At 37.8% G+C, this 22,543-nt stretch overlaps 1 protein-coding gene across 3 annotated transcripts in view; it reads left to right on the top strand.

Moving 5' to 3' along the window:
- INPP4B (inositol polyphosphate-4-phosphatase type II B) overlaps positions 1 to 22,543 on the top strand; it is a 471,298-nt gene that overhangs the window by 239,022 nt on the left and 209,733 nt on the right. For all 3 annotated transcript variants that reach the window (XM_036763284.1, XM_036763286.1, XM_036763285.1), the window contains exons 10-11: positions 11,283 to 11,413; positions 13,760 to 13,864. In XM_036763284.1, the coding sequence (XP_036619179.1) occupies positions 11,283 to 11,413; positions 13,760 to 13,864 (236 nt within the window). The remainder of the gene's footprint in view (positions 1 to 11,282; positions 11,414 to 13,759; positions 13,865 to 22,543) is intronic.

Here is a 22,543-nt window from a genome sequence, read left to right on the forward strand (position 1 = left end):
AAGGGATAGAAAAGATTGAATTTCCTCTCCAGTACTACCTGTTACTGAAAAGAAGAACAATAAAAGAAGAGAGAAGGCAGAAAGTGCTTCTCTTCCTTGACACATGCTGCTGCTAAGAGATGGAGAAGGAGAATTTTGCAGAGAAGAAAAATTCAAGAGGCTTTTGCCAATATTTCTACAGATGTCTGTCTCTTGTCCAGAAAAGAGCATAAAACTACTTCAGCTGAATACATCATCTGAGACTGGAGCTGTTCTTGCCTCATTTCCTCACCTGAAGATGAGCTCAAGAAGGAAATGGTAAACCACTCCAGTATCTTTCCCAAGAAAACCCCAGATGCGGTCATGACTGAACAATAATGAACAAAAACTACAAGGAGCATCAATGGGTTGCCTCATTCCAGGCTTAGTAAGGTGTCATTCTAGCACAATGTATTCACTCAGGATAGCAGTGAAAGCATTTGATCATATAAAACCTATGCTCATCAAGGAACTTTTATGTATAATTTCTAATAAAAGACATCAATGTATAAATTTCTGCAGTAAGAGTTGCCCTGGCCCCTTGTATGCTCTACAGTCACCCAGCTAGTCTGTGTCAGATGCAGGATTTGAACTCACATCTTCCTACTTACAGGGCCAGATCTATATGTACCATGCCAATATATCTTTGAATTTCAGGCCTTGGTTCCACCTAGCTCCCTAACACCATTACCTTCTGCCTCACACTGCTGAGAAATGGTACTCAAGTGTTTGCTATGCTGAAAGCCGTCTAGCTCCTTACATTATAACATTTTAAAATAAAAGTTTAATGTTTCCCTTACCAGACCATATCCCTTTGTGAGTAAGCTGTTTTCTGCTCTGTATTCTAATTTTTTTTATGATGTTAAATTTCCGCTTCGAGAGCACAAATTATTTAAATAGCTATGGTTCTAAATCAAAGGCTTCCAAGATTTTCCCAACTCAATATCATTATTGGTACAACATGTGTTCTTCAAATGAGATGATATTAGTAAAGCATTTAGCACAGTGCCTGGCACAGAACAGATACTTCATAAATGCTTATTCCCCCCCCTCCTTCTTTATCTGTGTTGTTATTCCATATGGATAACTAGACTGCTCTATTGTGAGTGGCCATGAATCTTGTTAAGAAGACCCTACAGTGTTTTGGGACATGATGCCATCAGCACAAAGTCATCTGCAAATAGAAGCATCTGTAGAATTTCTCTCAATAGGAAATCCTATTCTATTTGAATTTTGGGCAGAACATTCAACTTAATTCACCCAACATTTATTAAGCACCTACCATGCGCAACTTAATCTGTTAGGCACTAAGGACCAAAAGACAAAATTTAAAGAGCCCCTAAGTTTATATTCTCTGGGATTGGGAGGTGGGGAACATATACAATGAGAAGTAAATTCAAATGCAAAACAAGTACCAAATAACTCTCAATTAGTAATCATTTAGCAAGTATTTAAGAAACAGTAAATGCTCCTTGTAGGAAGTGGTGCTGAGCCTTGAAGGAAGCTAACAGTTCCCTCCTTCCATGAGTCTTACTCCCTTCCCCTCCCCCCCTTTCCCTTTTTCCTCCCTTCCTTCCATTCCTATCTTCCCTCCTTTCTTACCCTCCCTCCCTTCTTCCCTCCCTGTCTTCCTTCCTCCTTCCATCCCATCTTCCCATCTTCTCTCCCTTCTTTTTATCCTCCGTTCCTACCATGGCTGGTTTTGTTTTTCTTGCCCCTTAATGGGTATGGGAGAGAGCGAATTTGAACTGAAAATAAGATAAAATTGCATTTTAAAAAGTTAACTGGGTTTATCTGTCATGTACTAGACATTTTTATTAACATTTGTAAGAGAAGTACTTTTCTGCAGAGAGCCTTTTTAAAAGGATGCATTTTGCTCTGCATTGTCATTTTTCCCCCTCTAATCCACAAATAGATCCATTTGTATTTTCTGTGTCACATAGGACCTGGGTTTGAGTTCTAACTTTTCTACTTAAGATTTTTGTTACCTCGGGGTTCAGTAATACTTGCTTTCTCTGTAAAGTTAATGAATTAAACTAGATAGTATTGAATTTTCCTCCTGGTTCAGACATTCTTGGATTCTATGAAGTATTGTCACATAAGAAATTGTTACATAATGAGGGGCCAGACTTCTGTGATGTCACAAGGCAGAACTAGAATTAGATGGTAGAATTGGCAAAGGAAAATCGGAGCCCAGTATGAAGAAAACCTTCCTATCCATAGCGTTTGTCCAAAAATGGAGAGGGCTCCTTCGGGGGATCGTGAAAATCCCATCATTTGTTTTTGTTGCTTTTTATTTTGTTTTGTTTTCCCCCAAAATCTGTGATTTCATTGGTGTGGGAAGCTTCCTGGTGAGAAATCTTTCTCAGCCAGTGCATATCAGCAACTCTTCTGCCATGGAAAGTCTTGGAGACTTGCCTAGAGAGCTGAGAGATTAAGGGAATTGACTAGGGCCACATCATTGATAAATATCCAAGGTGGGATTTGAATTGAGTATAGCTCTTTATTCATTCTGTTTTGTCTTTATTTCCCATCATTGTAGAGGCTGATCCAAGAGAAGCGATGTGGTTCCTTTTGGAACTGTCTTAGAAGAGATTCATGCTTTGGCTAGTGATCAGATTAGATCACCTCTGAGGTCTCTTCAATCCTTTTTGTTGTCAGTCAATCGTGTCTGACTCTCTGTGACCCCATTTGGGGTTTTCTTGGTGGAGATACTCAGTGGTTTACCATTTCCTTGTCCAGTTCATTTTATAACTGAAGAAACTGAGGCAAACAGGGATACTTGACTTACCCAGGGCCACATAGCCAGTAAGCATCTGAGGCCAGATTTGATCTCAGGAAGATGGGTCTTCTTGACTCCAGGCCCAGGACTCTATCCACTGTGCTACTTTGCTGCCCTCTTCTATCCCTAAAATTCTAGAAATTAGGGAAAGGAAAGTTATGGAACTGTGGGATAATCTAGCTCTCTGTTATAATTCAGTTGATCTGCTGAATTTTCTTGCCAACTGGCAAGTTGCCACAAGTTATTATGTATAGGTTATCCAGAATTTGAAGTGTATTTCTGCACTATTCCACAATGCTTCTGCTTTATTTTTCCTCTTTTCTTATTTTCCTCTCCTAGACCTAATCATATTACTGTTACCACCTCTCCAGGCTCTGAATTATTCCATTTTTCAGTTCAGTTCAGTTTATAACTGTTGATTGCCTCCCTTACTTATGCCCTCTGCTAAGAGCTGGCGGGGGGACATCAAAATGAATAAGCCACAGTCTCTGCCTTCAAGGAGGTTACAATCTAGGGAAAGGAGAAAAGACACACAGGACAAGGAAGAATAGAATGTGTCATAAGAAAGTTGGAGCAGCTGGGTGGCACAGTAGATAGAGAGCCAGGCCTAGAGTCAGGAAGACCTGAGTTCAAATCCAGCCTCAGACCCTTGCTAGCTGTGTGACCTTGGACAAGTCACTTAACCCTGTTCGTTTCAGTTTCTTCCTTTATAAAATGAGTTGGAGAAGGAAATGGCAAACATCTCCAGAGTCTCTGCCAAAAACAGACAAACACCCAAATGGGGTCAAGAAGAGTTAGACGTGACTGAACAGCATAAAAAAAGTCACAGATAAAGGACAATAGAATGTTGGAGAATCATTGCAGGAATTGCAGTTGGCGAGGTCTGGTTTCAATTCACTATTCCAACAGTTATTTGCTCTGTAACTATGGACAAGTCACACAACTTCTCAGAATTCCTCATCTGAAAAATTAGGATGGTAATTTCCTTAATATTTAGCCCTTATCTACCTCTCTGTATGTTCTATCTATAAATTCCATAGGTCTAGGCTATTTATTAGAATGTGAGCTCCTTGAGAACAGACTGTCCTTATTTTTCAATTTATAACCCCAGAACTTAGCACAGTGCCTTCCACATAGTAAATGCTTAACAAATGGTTTCCCTTTATCTATCTATCCCTCTATCTATCTATTTATCTATCTATCTACCTACCTACCTATCTACCATCTCTCTCTATCTTTCTGTCAAAATATCTATTTTAATTATTTGTTCATTTGTTCATTCATTCATTCATCTCCTTACGCAAAATAATTTTTCATGCAATATTACTCAAAGAAATCGTCCTACCGAATGAGGTCCTTTTGAGAAAAGCATTTCATGATCTTTAAAATGTATCCTAAGTGAGAGTTAATACCAACAATATCAGTCATCTAGTTCTTCTTGCCTCTCCAGTAATTCAATTAATATCTACTGATCACCCAATATGTGTATAGTATTGTTCTGCCCTCTGACCGCATTGCAAGAGAAGCACATAAACATAGTACCTGTCTGAATGAAGCATATAATTTTGCTATGAAGAGCAAAGCATATACATGAAGTATATGACTAATGCCTGAAGGCATCCCCTGAACTCTCAGGACATATCCCCAAGAGAATGACTGCCCCAAGCTCAATACATTCTGTGGACCTAAATAAATCTAAAAGAAAAGAAAAAATAGGTTGACAATCCCCCCTCCCCCCACCCATCTGTTTAGAGTTAGCATAGTTCGCATTCAACCAGAGGAGACAATTACAAAACCACTTAATGAAATACATTGAAAATGTAGTCCTGCGATATTCTTTACCTCAAATATATGTGCGTGCGTGCGTGCGTGCGTGTGTGTACAGGGAATATACATGGACAGGAACACAAGGAAGATAAAGGTATGGCTAGGACTTATCGTAGAGGGATCCATACATAGGGGCACATATAGCCAGATTCATTCATGGAAAGAGAATTCATGTCCCTGATTCAAGAAGACTGCTGATGCTTCTATTGACTAGATAGCTTCTAAAATTCTGTCTGTCTCTGAGCTACAATTTATGGTCCTAAGAGTGTGTTATTCCTCCTGTACCTCTTCCCCATCAGTCTTATATTATTATTTAGTGGTGCCACTGGGTTTGTTGTTGTGTCATTTCAGTCATGTCGAATTCTTCGTGACCCCATTTGGGGTTTTCTTGGCAAAAATGCTGGGATGGTTTGCCCTATCCTTCTCCAACTCATTTTTATAGATGAGGAACTGAGGCAAACAGGTTGAGTGACTTGCCCAGGGTCACACAGCTAGCAGGTGTCTGAGGTTGGATTTGAACTCGTGACAGTTAGTCTTCCTGAGGCAAAGACTGGCACTTCTTCCCCTGAACGACCTCGCTGCCCATCTGACTTGTACATGTGTATTTAATAAATGTCTGCTAAATTTAACCAAATTCATTGGAGAGATCAGGGTAGCCTTCACGGAGAACCTAAACTGGGCTTTGAATGGCACAAAAGGTGACTTTCCCTGGGTCACAAAGCTAGTAACTATCCATTATAACACCTAGCTGCTTCAGGAGAGGGCTGTGGGGAGGGCGATATTTCTTTCATTATTTAAAAAAGAGGGATATTTTAGGCCTGCCCTCTAAACACTACACCAGTTCACCTCTGCCTTACACTTAAGACTTAACTAAATGTTTGTTAAGTTTCTGAATTTTCTGAACATTTGGTATCCACAGTGCAAACTGTTTCCAAATTAAGTACATTAACAGTCTCACAAGTTCACTGATTACCTGCTCTGCAAAACATTGTGTTAAAAGCTTAGAGGAAACAGGGAAAGCTTAAGGGTACATCCCTGGATCTCAATGAAGAACTTACAATGTGTTTGTTATCCTTTCTATAATAAAGAGAAACCCTTGTGATCATGTGAGATACTATTTATAAAACACTCAGCACTATATATTCTTTTCCCTTTCCCTCAATGCAACAAGCACAAGTGTATGTCTTGGCACACATAGTGCTTTATATGAAATTCACATCACACAATGCTAACATTATTTTTTTCTCAATTGCCTAAACTGTAGATTCCTTAGCTTCTGTATTTTGAGCTGACACATTCTGTGTCTAGTATATAACTGCTGTACTCCTTTGATGGTGAATTTGTGGAATCATAGGCATTGGTTGTGAAGAAAGCAAGAGAGGAAAAAAGATTAATAACCTGAAATATTGGCACAACAGGAATAGTAAGACACATTTCTGGAACCTGAAGTGAATGCACCATCGGCTTCATATGATTTTTGTTTGTTTCTTGTTGTTGAAGGTCAGTATGTACAAGGGAATGTTGGGAGAGGAGAGAGGAAGAAGCATGGGACTTCAGAACCTCAGAGTTGGAAGGCCACTTAGTACAATCTATATCTGAACAAAAAGTCCTTTCTATAATGTACTTAACATGGTTTTAGTTGGCTTTCACCTTGCTATTAGACATTTCCATTCTGTCCTTTCCAAACCAAATTTACTTAATGAAGAAGAAAGTGAGAGTTGAGTAGTTCTGTCTCCCGTTTGTGGTCCACTCTCATTGTCCCTAGGCTTTTTATTTATTTATTTTGAAATCAGGGTTAGGTAATTTAATTTGCCCAGGGTCACACAGCTTATAAATTGTCTGAAGTTGCACTTGAACTCACATCCCCCTGACTCCAGGGTCAGTGCTCTATCCACTGTGCCACCTAGTTGCTCCATCTCTAGGCTTTCAAAGCCCCTCATAACCTGACTCCTTCATACCTTTCCAGTTTTATCACCGTTCACTTCCCAACGTATTGTCTACAGTCTGGAGACACTGACCTTTTTTTGCTGTTCCTTGAACAAAACACTCGACCTCTCAGCTCTCAACATCTTCACTGGCTGTCCTCCCTCCCTGAAATGTTCTCCCCGCCCCCACCCACTGCCCCTACTCCTGCATCCTGGCTTCTCTTGCTCTCTTCAAATCTCGGCTAAAATCCACCCTACTTCAAAAAGCCTTTCCGTGTCCCCCTCAAAGCTAACATGTTCTCTCAGAAATCATTCTTAGTTTACGCCGTGTAGATCTTTTATATACCTAGTTATTTACATATTTTCTCTTCCATTCAAATTTGAGCTTCTTTCTTAAGGATAGGGATCTGTTTTTGGGTTTCTTTGTATCCTCAGCTTAGCGCAATGCTTGACACATAGTAAATGCTTAATAATTCTTGTTGGCAACTTGTTGATTTGCCTAAAGGAATAGGATGAGTTCTGCGGATCATGGTGGTGAAGAAGGCAGGTTAAATATTGAAGATGTTGAGAAACGTGTTGAGCTTAAATTCATGGGGTAAGGATTAAATTCCCATGTTTTAGAGAAGGAACTATAGTACATCCTCAGGTCTCTTAGAATAGTGTGAATGAGGATGCTGTTATGTTCTCAAATGTAAAACTGTCAGTCATTTCTTTGTTGAGAATTTAGGCAGATTTTTTACCGTAGTTATAAAATAAACCTTTCGCATATAAATACTCTGATGACACCTCTCTGTGAGTACATCTCACATCATTATACAGGTTCTTTTGGACTTAATGAGGAAAGGATACTTTCTAGTATCCCTTTAGCCCTCATCACCCAGGAATCTATACCACCACCACCCCAAGCTCCAAGGCCTTTTTCTGACTCCTAAGTCAACCTAGAGAAAGAGGCATATGAGTAAGAAATTAAGTCATTTAATTAGGAAAGTAAGTAGTTGCTGGTTAACCAACATAAGGCTATCAAAAATAATAATAACTTTTTTAGAGCACTTATTATGTGCCAGGTGCTAGGTTAAGCACTTTACAAATATTATTTGTTCCTCACAATTGATAGGTGCTCTTATTATCCCCATTTTACAGATTAGGAAATCGAGGCAGACGGAGGTTAAGTGTCTTGCTCAGGGTCACATGACTAGTGATTGTCCAGCTAGGTTTGAGCTCAGTCTTCCTGACCCCACAAGCTCTGTCCACTCTTCCACCTACCTTCCCATTAGACAAAAGATGTCACAATGAAAACTCAAATTCCTTCGAGAGGAGCAACAAAGATGTTTTTGAATATTTGAAAGCCAGTCATGTTTTTTGGTTATACTGCCAAGGAGATCCGTGATTTCCTTGATGTGTTTATTATTCCTCACCCCTTTATCCATGTCGTCCTATAAATCTTGCACAGAGGATCCACTCAGTGCAGCAGAGGTCTTCCTCTTGTTCTTTGAATATTTGGTAGATATTAGTAAAACATGTCTTGTCGCTTGCTCTGTTGTATGAGTTGCCTACATCCATCTTCAGCAATACATGTTCTTGATGAGATCCGTTGGTTTTTGTTTTGTTTCATTTGTTTGTTTTTGCCATACTTCTTCCATAAGTTGGAACTTTTTGGGCATCAGCTAAGATTCTCATACGCAACACAAAACATTTTATTTTAAAAGTCATGAATCTATGACTTTGGTATTGAACATGTATCCAAGCAGCAAAGACATCTCATCGTTATTGGTCATACAGATCTCATGGAGCTGCTGCTGGGGAATGATTTAGAACAAAAACACAAACAAGGTGGCATATGAGAGCCCGGACCACCATAAATCAAATTTGAATTTTAGTTAATTGGCATCAACTAGATAAATGGTTTAAATTAGGATCATAAATAATATTGAAGGTTTAAGTGGCATGATTAAGAATTTCTTTTGATGAAGAAATAACATAGTACAAGCGTAAAATCTTTTAATCTCTAATCTTAAAATCTCTAATTAAATTGTCCTTTTGGTGGAAGGTGACATTAGATATAGGATAACTTTGTCAAACCCATTAGTGACACAAAATGTTTTATTTTTCTTTTTCAATGTATAGATGTCTCATTTCTTCCATAAAGCCCTACTCTGATATCTCATTGTGCTTTAGTTGACACTGGCTTCTTAAAAATAATGGCAACTGAAAAAAATAATTTCTATTACATTATAACAAATTATTAAATTAGAATCCAGGCTTTTCTCCTTTTATTTCCTCATTTAAGGCCTGGCCTCTGTTAAAAAAAAATTAGTCTCTGAAGGATGAGACTGATTGATGAGTTTAATCCTAATATACCAGGCACATGCCAACATATTGAGAATGTAAATAGAATCTAGTTTGGGCATGTTCTTGACCCAAGGAGAACAGTTGTACCACTAGGTGACCCAGCTCCTGACCTCCATCTAGACCCCTCTAGTTGGTGATGCATTCCCCCTTCTAGATTGCTGGAGGCAGTGATCAAGCCATGTTCTCAGCAAGAGGAGCTAAAGACTTCTAGCCCACTTCCTCATTAAATGTCTATCAATTAGAGTTGATTTTCACAAAATATTTAAGGCTTTCAGGCTCACCATATTTTTGTCTTTATTTTTCTGGGAGAAGTCACTGACCATCAATTCATTGATTATTAACTAGCCTAATTAATAAATTGATTATTAGTTGCCAAGAAACTTTGTCTCTTGAGGTTTTTCATTTGTCACACAACTCAGGGTAAGTTCTGACAGGTCCTCCTACCAACTTGCAAAATATAGGCTCTATGGTTCAAGAACTACTGGCCTATGTTTGAGCAACTCATCATCAACTTGGCATTTTTACAGTAATTCATTGATATGTATAAGTAGTAGAAATCTTATTAACCCCATTTTACCAATGAAGAAACAGAGAGGCTTGGAGAGACAATTATGTTCCCAGCCTCAACCCAGCTGATCACCTTTGGCCATAAATTCAGATCTTAACCTAAGGCCTGTGTTCTTCCTCTTATATCTCAAATGAGTATGCTTCAGTCTTGGTTAAAAGATGGAGATAAGATAGATTGTACGAAAAAATCATATAACTTAAGCTCTTTGTACTGAAGCTATGAGTATGTGTTCATACTACTTTAAATTTAACCATTCATACAAGTCAGTGGCTCTGTGAAGTCATTCGTGGAAGTATTCCTTCCAATGGTAAAGATCCAAACTCATCCGTGCTTCTCATCCTGCTGTATGCTTGTCTACATCTTTCAAAGAATTTTCTATCAGAGCATCAATCACATGCTGTGGCCTTCCTTTAGATCTCATTCCATTCTATAGGTGCCATGGAGCCTTCTAGGTTTTCTGTTTTCTCTTACTCTCATTTTGCTACCAGCCCACTTTTCCAGACACACCTCCATCTCTCTCCCAAAGTATTTTCAATATTTTGTAAGATAAGGGACAAAATCAGGGAACTGAAAGCCTTATGTAAATGCTCTCTGTAATAATAATAGTTATTATGAATATTTAGATAGTTTAGGAGTTCTATATACATTATCACTTTTGCTCTTCAGAATAAATAGGCAGAAGTATCAGTTATTACCCACATTTTACAGATAAGGAAATGGAGAAGAAGTTAAGAGAAGTTAAGTGATTTACTCAGAGTCATCGAAGGTAGCAAGTAACTGGAACATCACCAAGTATTTCTCCTAGTATTTCTCCCATTTCCTACTTCAGAAACTAGTCCTGGGTGGGATTGATGCTAATAACATTGTAGTATTAATTCCATCCAATCACTGTTTTTATTTAAAAAAAAAAATAAAGTACCGTATTTCCCACGTATGACATGCACCTTAATTTTGGGGCCTGAAATTTGAAAAAAAAATGTATTACATAAAGTTATTCAACTCAAGCTTTATTCATCTGCTCATAGCTTTCAGGCATCTTTTGGGCAAGTCTGGTACATGTATACATGCTTAGTCCATTCCGCTTCATGAACCTGAAGCACCAATTGTGTCCTCCTTTGAAATCAGTAACTTCTTTTTCATCAGCAATTCTTCTTGCCTCATGCTGAACCATCTTTGTGGACATAGGAATTCCAATTGCCCTTTGCTCTTCAATCCATATCTTCAATTCCCTTTCTAAGTCAGGCCATTTTGCTGACTTTCCTCTCATGGCCTTCTTTGGCCATGGTGTTTTCAGTAGGGTTTCTTCTTCCCGTAGCCAGTCTCGGATTGTTTTCTCAGTTGAAGGAGGACCAAACTTAATGTTCAGCAGCACGATTTCAATTCACTTTTGCAAACTGGATCACTTTTAACTTGAATTCAGGACTGTACGAAAATCTGTTCTGGGCCATTTCTGGGCAGAACGTGGCAAAACGTAATATACTAATATACTGGTAACAAATGTGAAACACTGAGTGCAAAGACAACAAGCATGAAAAGGCAGGAAATGCAAGTAAAAAAATCTACAACAATGAGCGCAAAAACAAGTGCAAAAAAGTGGGAAATACAAGTAAAAAAAATACACACCCAGTTTTTAGACCCTAAATTTTTCAAAAAAGGGTACATCTTATACATGGGGAAATATGGTATTAAGCCAATGTTGAGTATTTGCCAAACCTCACTAGTTCATTTTTCCTAGGTTTTTTTTGTTGTTCTTTTTCTTCTAGGAGTTTGTTTCTTAAAAGAATATTTTCTTTTTTCTCCCCTTCTGAAATAGAAACCAGGAGCTAAAGGATCTTGGTGAGCTTGCACCACACTGGGACAATCTACGCAAAAACGTTCTTGCTCACTGTGAACAAATGGTGAACACATACCAGGATATTCTGACCGAACTTGGGAAGCAAACAGGTTTGCAACTAGTCTCTCTATCTAGTCAGTGGAATGACAAGCTCACATGTCATAGGAAGTAAGAAACAGTATGAATGACTACAGAAGAAACAGAAGGGGAAGGAAACAACAAAAGTGTTTGTTCTTTCTGACTGGGATGGCCTATAGCCTTCTTTTTTTTTGCAGGGGGGAAGGCAGGGCAATTGGGTTAAGTGACTTGCCCAAGGTCACACAGCTAGCAAGTGTGTCAAGTGCCTGAGGCTGGATTTGGACTCATGTCCTCCTGACTCCAGGGCCTGTGCTGTACTCACTGCACCACCTAGCTGCCCCTAAATCTTTCTTGAAGAAGAAATTTAGGAGGAGTTAGATATGGGCTATAGTCTTCTGTCAGAGCTAATTGACAGCTAAGGAAGATTTGAAGTCTCCTCACAGGATTCTGGAGAGCATTAGATTTTTGGTATCCAATGGAAACAAGTGAACTTAGACCAGTACTCCAATACTGTCCCTGGATCCAGTGAAGTCCTACCACTAACTAGCTTTGTGACCTTGGGGCAAGCAGTTCACTTCTCTAGGCCTCAGATCCCTTGTCTCAAAAGGCAGGAACAGATTGAACTAGATTATTTTTAAAGTTCATTTTAGTTCTAACATTCTAGAAATCAGGGTAAAAGTAACCATTCCCTAAGAGCCATGTATCTTCATAAGCATTTTTAGCTTACTCTAGAAGAAAGGCAACTTGCAGAATCTGTATGGCATTATTAGTTGGCAGGAACTATTAATATTAATTATTAATGTTAATTAATTGACTATTAATGCTAATTAATATTAATTAACTATTAATTTTATATACTTACCTTCTTAAAACAAAACAATGTATTAATGGGACTAAATGTCATACCTTCCGATACCAAGTCTTGGTTATCTCTCATTAAGATTAATTATTAATAATTCTCATCTGTTTCTCAACTTTTGGGTGAGGCCTTAACCTTTTTTCACTGCAAATTGTAAATTACCATCTGGTGAGCATCATGAAATTCAATTTAATTCAACAAATATTGATTAAGTGGCTACTCGGCTAGGCCCTCACGATTCAAAGGCAAAACCCAACCAGACCTTTCACTCAAGAAACTTATATTCCATTGTGGATACACAACTCACATACTAGTAAGTAAATACAAAGTATGTGCAAAGCTATACAAGGCTGTTTCAGGAGGCAGAAAACACAAATAATTTAGGGAAATAGAAAAGTTTTACTGTACGAGGAGAAACCTCAGCTGAGCTTTGAAGGAAAGTAGGAATTGTTCCAAGAAGCTGATGTGAAAATGTCCCAGGCTTGGAGTCAAGATAACAGAATTAAGAACAATCCTAGGTTTAAAAATTAAAGCTATGTGACCCTCAAATTCTGAGCCTGTTTCCCAATCTGTGAAATGAAGTTATAATAACTAGACTTTCTCAAATAGTGTTACACTACTCGTTCATAGGCTATTGTAAACAAAGTCCTTTGTAGAGTGCCTCAAAAGCCCTTTAGAGAAAGAGTAGTCATTTTTATTTTCCCCTTACATTTTTTTTTTGCAAAAGTGGTTAATTTATTAACAGATACAACTTTTAAACATCTACGTGCAGAAATTGGGTTTTGGGGGTGTGTGTCTGTGTGTGTGTCTGTGTACACATATGCAGCTTAGCATGATGTAAACGCCTACTTCAGTTACTTTCTTTGTTTATATATGTATGGGCAAGCTATGATGGGCTTTTTTCATCAACTGAATATAAAGTTTGACTAGATAGACTCTAAAGTCATCTCTGGTTCTAACTACATTGTGTTATGATCTTACAAATCCTTTGTTGCTATGTAAACCAGTATATATCTAAATAAAAATACTCATAATACGTCTTTCATTTTGTTCTATTTTTTGTTTAGATGAACACTTTCCCCTTTAAAACATTTGTGTTGTTACCATTGGTGAATCATAGGAAGGGAAAACTTTGCTGTTATCTAATTGTACAATTTAAATTAATTGTGCTTTCTCCCATTTTCTGTGCCTTTAGAACATGTAAACATACATTATGCTATCTATTTCTATAGCTCTATAAATATTTATATATGTAAAGTAAGACATAATTTCTAGCACATGATAGTCTTCTTTCAGCGTTTTAAGCATTGTGCCTACTACCTAAAGCAAACCTTACAAAATTCATTTGTCTCGTGAGCCAAATATAATTCTGTGGCTGCAAGCAGAAGTGTGGTTTTTAGGATTTCTGTGCCTTCATCATTTCACAAGCTTGAAAAAAAATCCAGATGTGTTTGTCTCTCATTGGCTTGCACAGATGTTGGACTATACTTAATGATACTTAAAGTAGTTTCTTTTCCAGGGTCTTCCTTCAGATCAAGCTGCAGCAAAGGGGAGAAGACATTAGAATTCATTCCGCTAAACCTGCATTTGCAAAGAATGCAGGTTCACAGCCCCGAGTTGAAAGGTAAAGTATATTTCCTAGAGGAGCACATGAGGGATGTGGCGTTGTTAATGCATTTTGTGTTCACTGAGACAGAATTGTCCCCTTTGACATGATTAAGCTAAAGAAGTGAGGAGGCCTTGAAGCAGTACATGTGAAGATGTACTATTATTCTAGTGAGAATGTAAGCTCTTGAAGCGGTAGATTTAAAAACATGGCCAGCTGGAATAGGATGGAGAATGATCAGGCCAGGCAAATGAGACCCTGGGAGACAGCACAGAAGCTGCCAGGCCTTGTGCACTGAGCAGAGCAAGGGCCCTGAACAGCTGTGCTCGCAAGAATGCTGGATATTCCCCCATTCCTTCATGCAGCACAAACAGTAGCAAATGGGAGAGTCAGGCAGCCATCCTATTGGCCTCAATCTGCCTTCCAAGACCCCACCCCCTGACCCCCACATGAGCTACCAAAGACCAGGTGACAACATCTGCCCTGTGATGCGGCAAGGATGCTTACAAACCAGTCTTCACCCTCACAGCTTGCTTGATAGGTGAAGCAACCTCATCTTGAATATCAAGGAGGATGTGCTGAAGTGGCCAGAGTCCCCTCATCTCAGAATACATAAGGGATTCTGTTGTCTTCTGCCACATCATTCCTGAGAGGAGAAACATGCTGGCCCTTTTGACTTAGAGGATTATGACTCGGGCTGGAATGCATGCATCCTTAGACAATTCAATTAGCTCTAAGTCTTTTCACGGACAACACAAGATCACAGTTTGTCTCTTCTAAGCAAAATTAACCTACTTATAAAAATAGCATAAAATAGGAATAGATTGAGTTCTATAGATAAAGATGGTGCCAATTTAAAGCAATAATTCAATTATATGAAATTTAATTTAATCAATTTAATTTAATGAAAAAAAAGAACTTCTAGGTATGCTTGATGTCCCTGACAAATTTGGGAAAACAGTCACATTAGTGCAGTGTTGGTGGAACTCCGTATTAGTCCATACATTCTGGAAAGGGATTTCAAACTCTGCCCCCAAAATCAGTAAACCCTAACGGAGTCAAAACATATTTACCTGTTGCCTGCTGTGTATAAGGCACTTAGTCACTAGGTATATATCTAGGAAATGGTGATCACAAAGCCTCATCATGGCTTTATCTAATAAAGGATTTTCCAGACTAATGACATTTCCTTATTTTATAAGATTTCTAGACTGGTAGATAAAAGGAATGATATAGGTATAACTTACCTAGATTTTTTTGGGGGGGTGGGGGGAAGACATGATAAAGTCTCTTGGGAAGTAGAAGTAAATCTGGAAGAGTAAGTGGAGGACAGAACATTCTAGACCCTCTCTCCCCTATATTTATCTATATCTATCTATCTATCTGTCTATCTATCTATCTATCATCTATCTAATGTATGTCTATATTTGCACATATGTAGATGTACATACACAAACATACACACATACATGTGTGTGAACATATATACATAGATATTACTAAAGATTAATTAGAGAGCATGTATGTATGCCTTTGTAGAGTTTATTTTAATCTGTATGGGATTAAAGTTGAGGCATCAAATTTCAAGCCAGAAGTGACATTAGATAGCATCTAGTTAAGTCCTCTCTTACTGATGATGAAAACTAAGACCCTAAAAGCTAAAGTGACCAAGGTCATGTGGGTAATAAGTAACTGAGCCGCGATGTCCTCTTACCCAGGTCCTCCAGCTCCAAATCCAGCCTTCTTTCTGCTGTATTGTTCTGTATATTTTTTTCAGCTAATGAATGAGAATATGAAGGACAGGTAGGTGGCAGAGTGCATAGAGAGCTGGAATCAGGCCTGGTATCAGGAAGACTCATCCTCCTGAGTTCAAATCCAGACTCAGACACTTACTAGCTGTGTGACCCTGGGCAAGTCATTTTACCTTGTTTGCCTTAGTTTCCTCATCTGTCCAATGAGCTGGAGAAGGAAATGACAAACCACTCCTGTATCTTTGCCAGGAAAACCCCAAATGGGGTCACAAAGAGTTGGACACTACTGAAAACAGACTGAAAAAAAGAGGCCAATGTCACTGGATCTCAGAATACTTCCTGGGATGTAAGGTGTAAGAAGATTGGAAAGTTACAGCAGAGGGGGAGAAGAACAGGATATGAAAGGCTTTGAACACCAAACATCAGATTTTATATTTAATCCAGGAGCTGACAGGGAACCACTAGAGTTTATTGAGTGAAAGTGGGGCCTGAGGGATGCAGGGGAGATCTGACTTGCACCTCAGGAACATCACGGAGATCAACCAGCAGGTTATTGAGGAGAGGGCTGCTCCTGGACATTTACAAATTCACACACTGGTTCTTCAAATCTGAAGTAAAAAAAGTTATTTGAAATTGAAAGAATTGCCCCCCCCCCAAAAAAAAAGCCTTACCTCCTCTAGTTTATGGTTTCCTTCAAATGGTTTGTATAAATAATTCCCTAATATCTGAACTTGGAATTGGATTTTGAGTCAGAGGGCATGGGTTCTCTTATTTACTTTAGTACTTACTGTGTGACCTTGGGCAAACCATTTATGTCCAATCTGGACGTCAAATTTCTTCTCTGTAAAATTTCTTCTCTGAATTTGTACTTTTTATAGCAGGAAAACTAGAGGAAAGGAAAGGGGGCATTTCATTCTTCTTTATAAGCAGAGTGGAAAAGTCTGTTACCTATTTGGGGAAAATATTTTACTCAGCTATTAGAGATAATCCATGAAACTGTGAATCTTAATTTATTTTTTATCTTTCTGTTTTATGGGATAAAAACTGAGAGCTGAGAAATTACAAAGGTGAATCTAAAATCTTACAAAAGAAATTATAAGTATCATCTCAAAAGAGCAATAAATTGCTTTGATTTGTCAATTATGATTTATTGAATTCATGCAATAATGTACCTCTAATTAGTTTGGAAGCTGTGAGCAACATCTCTCATTTCCTCACCTATGGAACAGATAAAGAAGATGTGAAGGTCTTTGATGGTAGGTAAAGCAGAGGAACTGAGAAGATTGAAAAACCTAAGCATCCTGAAAGCAAAGCAAAAAAGATGAAGGGAGAATGTGTTTCTTTCTTTGAAGTCATAAAGGGAAAAAAAAGTGAAATTCTAGGAAGCTTAAACCGTTAAGGATTAGTGAGAAAGGTACTGAATTATACATTAGACTTTATTTTCTTTAGAAGTTTATCAATATGTAAGATCTACATAATATTTAATAAAACATTTAATAATATGCTTAGCTTTTTGAAAAGGCACTATATTGATATATGCATAGAAGAAAAACCCCATTATTTTAATTTGGATATCTTGAATGATATCACTTAGCAAAAGGATACTCTTGATTGGGGGGGGGCAGAAATACAAGGAATACCAGTTTAAAAATAAACATGAATCCCAATATGTTCCGTGCTAAATTTATGAGCCTAAAGTCATAAAGTGATTGTATGTGGTAGTAAGTGGAGGGTTGGGGTTAGGGTCATGGAGTATGGTCGTGAAGGAGGATCTATATTTTACCAAGTAGTTTACTGAAATTCTCACTTTGCAACTCATTGTCTAGCCATTTATATCATTCTTACAATTTTTCTAACTCAAAGCTATATTGAATTTTCACCTAATTTTCTTTTTGACATCTACTAATCCTAACATTTAGCCAAATTAAAGAGTCTATTATACAAGGTGACATTGGTATAGTCTTAGCATTTCCTTGGTGAGTTATATGAAGGTAGTTTAAGATTTGCCTTTTAAACTATCAGTAAATCACTTTGTCTTTCTCCATGTGATGAATTGCACCCCTTCCCTGCATTTGGAGGAACAGTCCTGCCAAAGACAGCACATATATTTACCAAAGCTCAACTCTAAGGATAAAGTCCTGGTAGGTAAATCTAGGAGAGCTCTCCTTTCACACATCAGAACTAATGGTGTCACGGCTCTTAGTGACAAATGAAATCCCATCCAGTTAGCAGAGGAAGCCCCTAGACAATTTGAGTTAATTTTTCACTCTTTTTCATTAGTTAATGGAATATAACAATTGTTCATAGAATATCCACTGCAATGAAGTATTTGCATTAGAATTTGCTCCCACCCTAGTTCTTTGAGAAATAGAAAAAAAAAACTATACATACACATACATACACACATGTATGTATGTATCCATTTCCCAAAATCCTTAAAATTGTATTTTGATTAGATGTCAGCTGAGAATACTACATCATAGGGATGTTTGTGGTGCCATAACAGCATACTTTCTTGGTCAGTGTTACAAGGGGAGGATTGCATAAGTATTGGAGCACTGGACTAAGCATAGGAGGACATCCATTCATGTTCTTAGCAGGCTGACTTTGGCTTCTTACTCATCCTCTGTTCGGTCCCCTCCTACAAAATGGGGATGAAAATAATTGCAATATCTTCTTGACAGGGTTGTTCTCAGGCTGAAATGAAATATCATATAATATAGTGCTCTATAAACTGTCCACTACCTAGACATATTAAATACTTAACAAATATTTGTTGAATAGACTTGAATTGCTTTGCAAATGCAAAATGATATTATGAGATCTGTCAGATGATGAGAAGTAGTATAATGTAGTAGGGAAAAAACATGCGGAGAACCTTCCTTCCTTCCTTTCTTTCTTCTTCCCTTCCTCCTTTCCCTTCTTTCTTTCTTTCTTTCTTTTTTTCTTTCTTTCTTACTTTCTTTCTTTCTCTTTCTTTCTTTCTTTCTCTCTTTCTTTCTCCCTTCCTTCCTTCCTTCCTTCCTTCCTTCCTTTCTTTCTTTTTCTTTCTTTCTTTCTTTCCTTCTTCCTTCCTTCTTTCCTTCCTTCCTTCCTTCCTTCCTTCCTTCCTTCCTTCCTTCCTTCCTTCCTTCCTTTATTCCCTTCCTCCTTCTCTCTGATTGATACCAGTGGAGCATATAGGCCATCCGTCACATATCCCCTCACACTCTCCAGGAGACCAGCATGTATTGTTTTTTATTTGATTGATTTATTTGATGACAGGGTCCTTATTAGTTATGTGTTGTAGCCCTCTGAAACCCATCATAAACTCTTCTGTTGTCTTGTGAGTGATAGTCATTGTTCATTCTTCAAATTCTGTGGTATTCCATGACTTAGAGCTATATGAGGTTGGTATTAAAAAGTTAGACCTTTGTTTCACAAGGAATTTTGCAGTCATCTTAAGGAACAATTAATGCAACATATGAAACTATGATTTAAAACATATCTTAAATCTTACCTTACATTCTGGATAGTGTATTCACATCATTAATACTGACTGTTTCTACTTAGGAAGGCTTAAATTTAGACACAAGCTCTTTGGCTCTTCATACTCCATCAAAAAGCTAAATCCCTGGGCACCAAACTGAAAATCTGTCCATATGTTTTCAGTTCTTCAGTAAAGAATAAATAATTCCAGTAGGGACCCAGAGATGAAATGTTTCTCTTGATTTGTACTTCATTCATTGTCTTTTTCATCTGATGTTATTTTTGGTGATTCCCAAAGTTCAGGTCAATTTTGTGAAAAATGGGGAGAAAGAAAAGTATTTCATTTTGAAATATTCACGTTTCCAACTATTCTTAATATTTCTGGAATTAACTATAGTGGATTTTGTTTTGGAAGGAGAGCAGGAAATGAGCATTTATTGATTACCTGCTATGGGCCAGGCACTGTAGTAAGCACTTTACAGGGGTTATCTCATTTGCTCCTCATGTCAGCATTTTTTCTTTAATTTGTTTGGCTCCAGACCTAGTAGTGATATTACTGGGTCAAAGGATGTGGGCAGTTTGATGGGCATAGTTGTAAATTGTTCTCTAGAATGGCTGGACCAGTTCACAACTCCACCGAGCGTGTATTTTACCCCTACATCTCCTCCAGCATTTATAATTTTCCTTTTTGGTCATGTTAGCTAATATGATAAGTGAGAGATAGTACCTCAGAGTTGTTATAATTTGCAGTTCTCTAATCAGTAAGGCATCATTTCAGATTGCCTGTAGCCTTCTTATGCTCATCTTAACACATTCTCCATTGCCCTTTGGCTCATCCAAAACTTCTTTTCTTCAAAAACTATCATACTCAAAATTCTCAGCCCTACAATATTACAGGCAAAGCATATGTGTAGATAAGGGCAATTTTATATGGCTGTGAGTAATAGGGCACTACTCTCCAAAGAGTAAAAACTGTGCATCACTCAAGGGACAGTCACTCAGTAGGATGCGATAGTCATAATCAAGGTACAAGACATAACAAATAGGTATAATCAAGGTACAAGACTTTATAAATATGTAAGGAAAAAAGTGAAACAGAGTAAAGAGTGCCGTTAAAGCAATGGAAATACCTTCCTCACAAAAGGATGATCTAGTTGTATAGAATAGGGAAAGAATAACCAATGGACAGCCTCATTAATATCTTCATGCTGTCGGGAGAATGTGACAAGGATCCCCAGCATAATAAATAAAAGTCCAATGGCAAATTTGGGGGAGGACACATATGGGGAGTATATGGGTGGATTGCAGTTTGTATGGTTAGAGTGAATATTCACATTGACGAAGATGTATAATGTAATCCCTTAGAATATTTGTGCTTGCAGTGTTTTGTGCATATGCAGCTGTGTGAGCACATTGCCCTCTAGGTGTGTGTGTGTGTGTGTGTGTGTGTGCATGTGCATGTAAGTTTGGGGGGGGTGTATATATGCCTGTCAGGAAGAAATTTGGAGCCATAATTGTTATAGGACAAAAGGTACCAATACTGAGAAGTCCTCTTGAAACAAGCAGAATATACACTAACTCTGAGATACTTAAATACATGTTGAGTAAATTATACTAAAACTTTGAGGTTGAGGGTAGGAAAAATAGATGAAAAGTAGGGAATAAGTAGTTTATTTCTGGAGGTGAATGATAAGGGCAGATGCATTGTACATCAGAGGAAGTGAGGATAAAGATGCAAATTAGGAAAGACCCCAAAGTGAAGATCAGAATCTTAATATGCATAATGTTAAAAAAAAAAGACTAGGTTGGGACGCTAATGCACTGTTGGTGGAGTTGTGATCTGATCCAAGCATTCTGGAGAGCAATTTAGAGCTATGCCCAAAAGGCTATAAAACCATGCTCACCGTTTGACATAGCAATACCACTACTAGGTCTATGTACCAAGGAGATTAAAAAAAGACGTGGGGTGGGGAAGAGAACCTATGTGTACAAAAATATTTATAGCAGCTTTCTGTGTAGTGGCAAAGAACTGGAAATTGAGGGAATGCATATCAGTTGGAGAATGGCTGAACAAGTTATGGCATAGGATTGTGATGGAATATTATTATGTATAAGAAATGACAAGCAGGATCATTTCAGAAAAACCTGGGAAGACTTATATGAACTGGTACAAAATGAAGTAAGCAGAAGCAGGAGAATATTGCACACAGTGAAAAAAATATTATACAATGTTCAATGTACAATGATCAACCGTGAATAACTTAGCAATAGGTTATATTAACAATGTAACGACACAAGACAATTCCAAAGAACTTGTGACGAAAAACTCTGTCCATCTCCAGAGAAAGAACTGATAGATGTGGATCTAAGCATACTTAAAAAAAACCCCAAACTTAATTTTTCTTTCTGTTTTTTATGTTTTTTTCCCCTCAAAATGGTTAATAGGAGCCCATGTTTGGCATGACTGCACATATATAATTTATATCAGATTCTTGCCTTTTCAAGAGGGGTAGAATGGAGAGAGGGTAGGAGAGAATTTGGAATTTAAAATTAAAAAAAAAGGGTCAAAATTATTTTTATTTGTAATTGAAAAAAATATAGAAAATTTTACTTAAAAAAGACTAGGGACTATGGTTATAAGAGAATCATTGAAAATTGAAACAGAAGAATAGAGAGAATAAGGGAAGGCGAGAAGAGGAGGTCAAAAGAAATCATGACAGAATAAAGTGAAAATAAGAAGGAAAGCCATAGTACCTAAACAGTAATAGGATAATTAAGATAATATTGCAACAATAATTTCCTTTATCATTTACAATGTGTATTAAAGACAGGGTGTACACAAAATTATTCTCAACCATTTTTGGACCTTTTCACATCTTGGTTACTGTGAACGTATCTACTCAATTTTAGATTATTGACATTCAAGCGCAGTAGAGCAGGCTAATATCAGTGGAGTTATTGCAGATCTAACCTGGATTGATGTGTAACCAAACAGTAGGTTTGGTCTCTGAGATCAATACCAATCACCATTGGCTCCTTTGGCTACAGCCATACCTAGAAGCAAGTGACTCAGGAGATATTGAGTTGTGCTCGACAGGAGGTGGCGTGTCAGTGCAAATTGCAGCAGATTGGTTGAATGTTGGGCCCCCAGAAATCAGAGGTTCAAGTGCTATGCTACTCAGTGGGACATAAAAAGGGATCATCTGCACCCTTGAGATGAGGCTTCAAGTCAAAATGCATGATACTGCCTTCTAGTCTCATGCTCAGTTATTTTTTGCATTTAATTGATTTGAGTACAGGAAATGTTTTATCTTTAGAGAATGCTTTATCTTTAGAGCATCATCTTCCTTTTCAGTCCCCAAAGTTGACAGTTGTGAGAAAATTATTTTGGATCGTGCCTTTGTTTTAGTGGGGACAATGTGTTATAGGAGAATTGGGTTCTACTCTCATTTCTGCTATTGATTAGGAAATCAACTCC

The sequence above is a fragment of the Trichosurus vulpecula genome, chromosome 6 (genome assembly GCF_011100635.1).
Source record: "Trichosurus vulpecula isolate mTriVul1 chromosome 6, mTriVul1.pri, whole genome shotgun sequence".
Lineage (NCBI taxonomy): Eukaryota > Metazoa > Chordata > Mammalia > Diprotodontia > Phalangeridae > Trichosurus > Trichosurus vulpecula.